The 10650-nt window shown below is 36.4% G+C and overlaps 1 protein-coding gene across 1 annotated transcript; it reads left to right on the forward strand.

The window, feature by feature from the left end:
• The first annotated feature begins 6319 nt into the window (after positions 1-6319).
• cldn7b (claudin 7b) lies at positions 6320-10273 on the forward strand. The gene is made up of 4 exons (XM_056247833.1): positions 6320-6607; positions 8951-9115; positions 9483-9567; positions 9703-10273. Exons 1-4 carry the CDS (start codon positions 6385-6387, stop codon positions 9857-9859), a joined length of 630 nt encoding a protein of 209 aa, XP_056103808.1. The 5' UTR covers positions 6320-6384; the 3' UTR covers positions 9860-10273.
• Positions 10274-10650: the final 377 nt, after the last annotated feature.

Genomic DNA, 10650 nt, shown 5'->3' on the forward strand with positions numbered 1-10650 from the left:
CGTGATATACTGGCATAAAATCAACACTTGATCAATAATACTAACACTTTCTATTCTATTCTATTCTCTCTCTCTCTCTCTGCGTCTGCTAAATGACTAAATGTAAAATTCGCTTGACATTGGACATTCGCACATTTAGGGACCGTCTCTAAAGTTGCAGACAACATTGGCATGTACGTTTCTAACTTCAATCGCAAACTTAAATTTATTTGAATAAATATCAAAAATCCAAAGGGTGCGCATTATGCCTGACACTACATGAACACTTTAGAGTTGGTTTTATGACTGTAAGTCGTTCTATTCAAATGCTATTGAAGTTAGAAACGTGTATACCAAAGTCGTATACACTTTAGAGACGGTCCCTAAATGTGCGAATGTCCAACATCAAGCCAACTTAATGCCAGTCTATCACTGGGAAACGCTTAGCTGTGCGCGTTATTCTGAGTCCTTCTGCTTGCCTGTGAGTTTGGACTTTTACATTACTAGTCCATTAAGCTACGTTAAGCGTATATGTCCAGCAGGGGAATCCTGAAGTAGGCTATTGAGGGAAACCCTGATAGCCTGCATGCAGCACATCGCCACAATATAAAGTTAAGGCAACTAAACAACCAAGAGAAATATATGTCAACCTCAAAAATGTAACATTGGATCTGTATATCCGCATCGGGGAATAAAACTATGATCTCGTTCACGGTAGAGAAATATGCATGTAGGCTACACAGAAAAAAGTAACCGTGAAGGCACCGTCATAATAATCACAAATAAACTTACATTGCTGTAAATGAGTTTAATGAATGAATGACTTGCTCTAATTTTGCCGGTCTTCGTCAACAACACGCGCTTTTGCACCCCCTGATGGTGAGGTCGACTAACAGCAGATGGAGATTATGCTCGGCAATCTTCTGCTTTTCCTGCAGTTCCTGGACGTCAATGTTGAATTTACTGTCGAATTTGAACCACTGAATTTGTGGAAGCGAATTTGCAAAGCAAAATAAAATGGACCGAAAATTGCCTGTTGAATATTATTGGTTTTATTTTTAAACAGTTTGAATATTTTGGAAATGAAATATGAATGGTGAATATGGATTATTGAATTTTTAATAATGAAAATGTGTTTGAAATGTTTTTAATTGAAATATTCACAGCTTAAATATTCAACCATGTTGAATTTCAGCCCATAAAAATGCAAGCCCTAAAAATACAATGCATAAAAATGCAAGCATGGTTAATGCAATGCCTATTTGTTTTTCAAGTAGTGCAATTCAACAGGCTTTTTATTTCAAAAACATTTGACATTATTTTACTTCCATACTAGCTTTCCTCGGACATGGTCCCAATAATGTGCTTAAAGTCAAGTCAAATTCAGTTTGTGCATGATTGCATGATATAACATTTTTGTTAATACTGTATCCTAAATTGTGGACAATTACGCTATATATTATGCTGAAGTACATTTCTGGAGTGTTAAAGATTAAAAGAAAAAATAACAACAAGAACCGTACAGAACCGAAAACCGTGACCCTAAAACCGTGATACAAACTGAACCGTGCCACCCTTAATATATATAGGCAGCAAAAATAATGCATGCAGAAACAAGTCTTACATGCACACATGGAGATGCACATCCCTAACACATACATACTGGAAAGCAAATACACGCACACAGACACACTTCATACTTGTGTTCCCTTACAAGCCTATGATCTCTTGAATGATGATTTTGATCCAACATGGCATCTTCTCAAAGCTTCTCACTCTGTATGCTGCGTGCATCCAAACCTGACATCGTACACTATTTGAACTGTTCCCTGAGGCCTTTAGCTCTGCCCTGAGGCCTCCCGAGCACATCTCCTGACTCTCTCCTAATTGTACCACTTAAACTGATCGTCTTCGGAATCTTTAGACTGCAGCGATTTAAGACTTGTTTTATACTGCTCTCTAGTGGATGAAGGAGACGCTGCAGGCACATTGCAAATGAAGCCTGAGTCAGCAGCCTTGATTCTGAAAGGATGTGAGCCTACTTGTCACTTTAACCGATATGTTCCTTTAATAGTTAACATAAGGTTGATATTTAATTTTGTTATATTGACATGAGCACAAAAATACAACTTCATAACATGCTTCAAACATCCTCAATGAAAAATATGACAACACTGTTTAAAATTTTCATTAGTTAACATAATTTAACTACATTAGTTAGCATGAACTAATAATGAACTGCACTTCTACGGCATTTTTTAATCGTTGTTAATGTTAATTTCAACATTTACTAATACATTATTAACCAGTTGTATTTGTTAACATTAGTTAATGCACTGTGAAGAACATGAACAAACAATGAACAGCTGTATTTTTTATTAACTAACTTTAACAAAGATTAACAAATACTGTAACAAATGTATTATTTATGGTTAGTTCATGTTTGTTAATACATTAACTAATGTTAACAAATGCTAATTTATTGTAAAGTGTTACCAAAAATATTATATTACCTCAGATAAAAACACATATTAAAACTTAATTTGTGTTTACTGTAGAAATGCTTTCCTATCAATTGCTTATTTTGATTATAGTTTTGTTGTATTTATTGAAATTTCTCCAAAATGGTTAATATTATTATCCAGGCAGGGTCACAATCACCTTTCTGGAGAAAAAAAATCCATTGAGATTTAGATCTACAGGGTTATGAATAGGTCATATTAAAATACTCTGAATGAGAAATTATAGGATAATTTTGAAATTAATATCCAGCTTAAGTGCTGCTATCAATAAAGCAAAAGAGAGACATTTAATGTCATTTAAATGGTTGTGGTCATCATTTGAAATGAAATAGTGCGTGTGGATTTCACTATTTGTCTCAGATATATGGATTATATGTAGCCTCTTACAAAAACACACACTTAGTATTTATCCCAATGTCCTCCATTATCCTACCCTGTGAGGCCCAGGTAACATCGCCATTGATTTCACTTTTATCTCATTCCCACACATTCCCTTCTGTCCTTTATTCCCTCATTCTCTCCATCTCACCTTCATGTTCTCATTAGGATGTAAATGGACATTGTTGTTATCACCAATAAGGAAGAAAGAACAAAGAGATAAACAGGAAGTGTCTGCTGAGACATTTTGGTGATGTTAAGCATCCATTACACCGATAAAGGGAAGAACAAAACAAATGTCAGATCTCTCAGACCCTGGACTGAAGCTACAATGAAAGGCCACGACTGCCCCTAGTGGCTGAACTGAACACTAGCGGGATATTTGCAACAGGGGGCGGTAGCAAGTAGAAACTGCGTGTATGAGCAGACAGAGAGAAAGAGTTTCCATGAAACTCGTCTCCATGGGAACTGTGGGTAAGATCAAAGTGATAATAATACCACATGCTACTACAAGATATATAGCCTATGTATGCAAACACCCCAGAGCTAATTAAACTATATAAAGCAATACATGATAACATTAGCATGAGAACAAAACAGTATTTGTCAGAATTACGGGCTTCTCGGTCCCATTTACTCCCAGCTATGAATCACTATCAGTTGACAGTTTGAATTACTTGACTTGGAACTCTAAACAATTATAGGGGTGGGTCTAATATCCCCCCCCCCCCCCCCCCCCCAAAAAAAAGATGATTATTATACTGCCATGACGATGGTATTTATAGGAAGTTTGCATTTGCACACAATGTCAGAAATAAACTTCCGAGTTTCTCATGCTCTCTGAGACGGTGACTGGTAGGGTGTGTGAAATGTCTCACCAGAGCATAAGATAGTATGAGAGAATTGTGATACGTGGATGTGTGTATTGGATTGCGTGTGTGGAGGGAAATATAAAGCAGAGATCTTTATATGTATGTATCTTCAGCTTATATTCCAGGAAATGCCCAGGGTTGATGTTGTGTGGTTCATGGTAGAACCTGTTTGACCAGTACCGATACGTTAAACCCTTCCCCCCATGAGAGCAGAGGCAAATAATGCTTTAGTGAACAGTTTCACATAAACCATGAAGTGACACATGTACACACTCAGTATGTGAATCATATCTATCTTACTGACTGAAACCTGTGACATCATTGTATGATTTCTAAAGACACGCCTTTTCTCTTTCCGTGTATGTTTGTGATAATGTGGCAAAATAAACAGCAATGAAAAAATATCCTTAAGCGACAATAACTCACCTGAAAACTATTTGAAGAGTACATTTCTGAGGAACTACAGAGTGGTTAGTAAGCCTGTTTAGAACCTAAACAGTTTGGCTTTTTATAACACAGATATACATTATCAGCACATCAGTTTCGAAAACAGAGAAGGCATGTCAGAACAACACTGAAAAAATATGTTTTACAGTTTGAAAATTTAAAACGTGTTTTGGGTAGGCCTGAGTACAGGGACTAGAATGCCCGCATAAAATTTCATGCCAAAACAAATGTATAAAAAAAAAGAAAAGAAAAAAGATTGACATTATTGCTTTTTTATTCTGCTTAAAATCAATTGAAAAATGAAAAATGTTTCTCCTCATGTTTATACATTAACATTACTCTGTTAGTAGGTATAAGTTAATTTCTAAAGTTTTTTTTATATATATATATATATAATTTGCTTTGGCCTAGTACAAATATATTTGCTAAAGTAATTTTTTTTTTTTTTTTTTTTTTTTTTTTTTTTTTAAAGAAGTTTAAAACCCCAGTGCAAGGTACACCTATGCACCCAAACAATATTGTATCTATGTCAATATGCTAATTTACAAACATTGCATTTAGGTGCATTTCCTGCAGTGTGAGTTTCCTTTCTGTGGTTAGTAACCATCACTCACTCATGTCAATTGAAGTCTAAAAATAATTCCTCCATTTATTAGCTGGCCTAAGATTGTCATGACATTTCACTGTGTTTGGCACTTCGGTTGTAACAATATCATCCTTAAGAAGTATGACTCAGTATCACAACAATTTGTTTGAACACTGAATCCCAAATACCGGTAGAAAAAATGTCAACAAAGCTACCGTTCATAATATCCAATAAATGCAGTCGTGGTAAGCAAAGGAGACTTAAAAAATAAAATAAAATAAAAACATACAAGAATCGAACCGACCCCAATCTATTTAGTATTGGCCCATGTACAAATATATAAAATGTATATTTAAATGTAATTTATTCCTGTGATGTCAAAGCTGAATATTCAGCATCATTACTCCAGTCTTCAGTGTCACATGATCCTTCAGAAATCATTCTAATATGCTGATTTGGTGCTCAAGAAACATTTCTTATTATTAATGTTAAACACAGTTGGGCTGCTTAATATTCTTGTGGAAGCTGGGTTTTTTTTTAGGATTCTTTTATGAATAGAAAGTTCAAAAGGACAGCATTTATTATAAATAAAACTTTTTTGTAATATTTATTATTTTTTATAAATGTCTGTACTGTCTTTTTTTTTATCAATTGAATGTGCCTTTGCTTATTATAAGTAGGTCTATTACTTTATTTTTTAAAAAGTAAAAAAATAAAATAAAAAATAAATCGTACTTGCCCCAAACTTTTGAGTAGCAGTGTATCATGATTTCCCACTGATAATAATAAGAAATGATCTTTGAATGACATCTGAAGGATCACGTGACATTGAAGACTGGAGCAATGCCATCACATGAATAAATTACATTTGAAAAGATATTAAAACATAAACCAGTTAATTTAAAAGTGCAATCATATTTCACAGTTTTTACTGTATTTTTTATCAAATAAATGCAGCCTTGGTCTCTTAACTTCTTAAGAGACAACTTTCAAAAACATTAAAAAAAACGCAATGTTTCCAAACACTTGACCATAGCAGCTAGTATAGCCTACCAAAATTATATATATAAATAAATAAACTGCATAATGTAGCCCATATTATTTGGAGAAGGGTTTAGACAAAGTCTTATATCCATTTGAACGAGGCATTTTGACATTCAGGTCACAGAAGCTGATATAAAGATTCTATATCATCAAACGATGAAAGTAAGACAAGCTGTGATTTGTCATACTTCGATACGGTGTCGTCACGATTCACGAAAACCCCCGACCTCTACAAAATTCAACATGGGCAAAAAAAACTGAACCTAACCTAGACGAAACTCAGAATGTCTCCGCCCATAAAGAGGACGAGACTCTTAAAGCTCAAATCAGCAGCTCCTTTCATTTCAAGCAGGTGCGGCTTCATTCAACAGGTGACTGAGTCAGGGCATCCACAACGGCTCTACGCGGATTTAAAAAAAAACAAACATTTCGAACACATTCTTGTGAATTTTACCCATTCACGAGAGGACTACAGAAACCCACTGAACTGTTGCGTTCAGATATTAAATAGATATAGTTTCAGACTAGTTCGTCTTTTTAAAATCATTGTGAGAAGATGGCGAATAAAGGAATGCAGCTCCTGGGATTTGCTCTATCTGTTCTGGGTTTGATTGGGCTCATTATTGGCACAATCTTGCCTCAATGGAAGATGTCTGCCTACGTTGGAGATAATATAATCACAGCGATTGCGATGTATTCAGGCCTTTGGATGTCGTGCGCATCTCAGAGCACCGGTCAAATCCAGTGCAAGGTGTACGACTCAATCCTACAACTCGATGGTAAGTGCAAACCACCTGTACGTTTTTTTTTTTTCAAAAGCTATATTATAGACGACAACAACACCACTGGATGTCTTTTTTTAGAATAGCCTTCTAGTTATGGTTCTAAACTAAGCATTTGCTTGGTGAAATGCTATCTGAGAGGGCGCATGCGCGTACTGGCATATGATGTCTTCACACTGTGATGATAATGATACGAGTGTTCTGGCGTCGAAGGGTGCCAGCTTACTGATATAATTTATTTTTGTCGTGTCATACAGCTATGTTAGCAGAGCAAAAAAAAAAAAAAAACTTTTAAACTTTTGTCGATAACATACAAACATACTCTTGGTAATTATTTTCTTTTATTATTATTTTTATCTGTCAAATATAAGGAGCAAGTCATATTTAAAACTGTTGTGATGTTTGTCTTTATCCGTACATGAAAGCTAGCACTCTTCTTGTTTGTCGTTGCCACGCCCTATAGCAACTCGTCTCGAGTTACCACAGCAAGGACACGCACCTGTTATGCCCTCCCTCAGAAATGCACGTTTTTCTCTTGATTTTATCCATTTTGGCTAGTGGCGTTTGATGTCAAACAAATATGTTTGAGTATCTCTCACATTCTTGCAGAGATTGGTGTTAGATAATGATATTTGTTTTGATTTTATCTTTTGCTTTATGTATCCATTCGTTTTGGGTCAAAGGAAGCTCAAAGGCGGTAAAAGGGGCAGCAGACCTTCAGGATGTGTGAACAGTGAAGTTTTGAAGCCAAAGTAGTCAAAACAGGAGATTATTCATTGTATTCAGTTGGTCAATAAACAAAATAGGGTTTTAAAGGTATAGTTCACCCAAAAATTGGGGTTTTGTCATGACCCTCAAGTTGTTTCAAAACTGCATGAGTTTCTTCGTTTGAGCACAAAAGATATTTTGAAGAATGTTGGTGACCAGACAGTTGCAGTAGCCATTGACTTCCATAGTAGGGGAAAGATATACTATGGAAGTCAATGGGTGCCTTCAACTGTTTAGTTACCAACATTCTTCAAAATATCATCTATTGTGTTCAACAGAAGAAACTCATACAGTTGGAACAACTTGAAGGTAAATGATGATAAATAAAAAAAACAAAAACATTTTTTGGGTGAACTATACCTGTAACATTAGGTGAACATTCCAACTGGGACAATGCTAGTTTAGTGTTGGGTGATACGGTTGGGTTACGCTTTTACTCAAAGTAATGATTACATGGGTGTGACTCCCACCCTTCCTCCACTCGCGGAAACAGTGCTCCTGTGTCGGGTGGGGGAGTCAGGCATTGTCTTTAAATGGCTCAAACATTTTTCCAACAACTTATTAAAACAACCAAATGAGGACTCCTTTGTTAATAACCTAAACAGACAATGAAGTTATTTAAACTCAAAGAGTCTTTTTTAGAAAAACAGGGGTCTGTGATGTTTACCTTTATTTCATCCCCTCTTTACTCCCCACATCTGAGACCGATGTAAAGGAGTCATTTGGCTCGTTTCTACCTTTTGTGTTTATAGCTAAACAGTATGTTTATAGACGCTTAAGTCATTTAGCCAATTACCATATAAGTATTTTGATGTAGCTTAAAATAAAATTGACTCTTATCAGTGAGTTTGTTTCATTTTATGTTATGCACGCATAAGTACAACACATTTAATGATATCTTACTGTAGTATTGCTATTAGGGATAAACCATGAGATTTAACAGGGCACAAGCAAAAAGAAAACCCGGCAAGGTGACGTAATGGCCAGCAGCCATTTTGTACATCCTGTAAGATTTTAATATGCATTTTACTTCAGGTGACAAGCTCCTAATAAACAGTTCTTCCTAATAAATTTCTTAATAATTTGGCTTATGATACTAAAATTATGTGTTATGCTTTTGAAAGCCATGCCCATAGAGCAAAAGTAGATAGATTGTTGCAGTGAAACCCAAGTTCCCATGACTGGTTAAACCTGTTCCTTCACTGTATCTAAAGGGCAAATCGCTGCCCACATATGTGTACAATCTTCTCTCAAAGGAGGCTTCCGGTTGGAACCGGTCTTTGTTGCACCTGACTGCAGGTGTAGTGGGGGAAGGCTTTTCTCGTCAGTCAGAGAGGAACAAAAACAATCTGGCCATTTCAAAACCCTTTAGTCTGTTCATAATCTTTTTGATTCACTATTGGTGCACTTTTTGTGTGCTGAACTGGCTTCAACTATGATAAACAATTAAGGAAATATGTTTAAAATAAGCTTTTTTTAATGTTGTGGGTAGTCTGAATGTCACTGTAATGAATGTACATGTCGAGACTAAAATATTAATCTCTTTCTTCCTCTACCCTTCCCCTCTTTCAGGTGCTCTCCAGGCAACTCGTGCCCTGATGATTGTAGCGATCCTATTCACAGTAGCGGGACTGGGTGTGGCCAGCATGGGCATGAAGTGCACTAACTGTGGTGGTGATGACAGGGTCAAAAAGTCCCGCATTGCCATGACAGGCGGGATAATCCTCATTGTTGCAGGTACGTTCACTCTAATATTAAGATATTAATGTTGTTATGCAATTAAACTACAGCAGTGACAAAAACAGAGTTTCTGTGTGTGAACTAGTAAAGCATGTTCCCAAAGAATTCCTGAAATATGCAGTTAAATAAAAGTAATAATTGATTTTTTAAATGTTGAGGTTAAAGGAACTCTTTCTAGGTTTGGAATATCTATCTTCACAGTTTTGGTTTCGCATTGCTCTGAATATGACTTTGACAGATGACATGTAGAAAATGTTCACTCCCAGTCAGAGGGCAGATACTGTGTCGAAAACAAATACTGTGTAGTGTGGAATTTTTTTTTTTTCATAAGTAACTAATTTATCGCTTCTCTTCCATTCCTCAGCCCTCTGTAGCATTGTTGCCTGTGGTTGGTTTACAAGTCAAATTGTCCGGGACTTCTACAACCCCTTCACACCTGTCAATACAAAGTAAGTTTAAATGTGGCTGCCAACCACAAGAAAAGTATATGCATTTTTCCATGTGCTTCACCTTATTTTATAGTTTCTCTTTCAGTACTGAGAAGGGAAGTCACATGCTCATAATATAATACTCTATTTCTGTAGGTATGAGTTTGGTTCAGCCGTTTTCATCGCCTGGGCTGGTGCGTTCCTGGACATAATGGGTGGAGGCATGTTGGCTGCCTCCTGCCCAAAGGGTAAACCCTCTCCCAAGTACCCCAAGTCCTCCAGACCCCCCAGCAGCAGCAAGGAGTACGTTTGAGCCGCATCAGTTTTTCTCAAGCTGAAGAAGTCCATAACGAATCATGGAGCGTGGGTAGAAGTTTCCCTAGTCCGCTGATCTGAGATCTGTTATGATTTGTTATTTCTTTTATTGTGGTTGACTTGGAATAGAACAAACCGCTCAGATCAGTGTTCTCTGGCAACTTTTACTCGTGCTCGATACATCAGCCCACCTCAGAAAATAAGGTCACTTCTGTTTTTCTTTCTTTTGATAAGCACAAAGTCTTTTTTCTTTCTATTTACAATCCTGTTGCTGATGTGAGTTTGGAAAGAGGGGGGGGTTCTTCCCCAGTGTGTTCCTCGATTCATGAGACTGCCATGTTTAGTGAAAATGAAAGAGGGTGACATGCTCAGGGAAAAATCATCACTCGTACCGCTTAGTTACACTGCATCACTGCTGTAAAGCTTTGTCCTGACCTCATCATCTCCCTTGCTTGCTGTGTATTTCATCTAATGAATTGTGCCAGACACTGAGGGGCATGAGAACAACTTTCATTTAATGTGTATATATATATTTTTTTTTTAAAGAACTAAGGCATAAACATGCACATTTCTGGTTCACTTTGCTTGTCCCTGTGTCATCAGACTACCGCTTTTCAAACGATACTTCATTTTATCAAATCAACACCCTCTGAGGGAAGTTTTGTTTTGACTTTTTTTTTTTTATAGAAAGGAAGTAGAAAATAACTAAAGTCTAACTCGTTTATGTAAAGTAGTGTTATACTGACGGTGCTTACATGAAACTGTAGGTGAAAAACATAAGCTTGACTT

The sequence above is a fragment of the Rhinichthys klamathensis genome, unplaced genomic scaffold, assembly GCF_029890125.1.
Source record: "Rhinichthys klamathensis goyatoka isolate OS25496 unplaced genomic scaffold, OSU_Roscu_1.1 h1tg000050l_1, whole genome shotgun sequence".
Classification (NCBI taxonomy): Eukaryota; Metazoa; Chordata; class Actinopteri; order Cypriniformes; family Leuciscidae; genus Rhinichthys; species Rhinichthys klamathensis.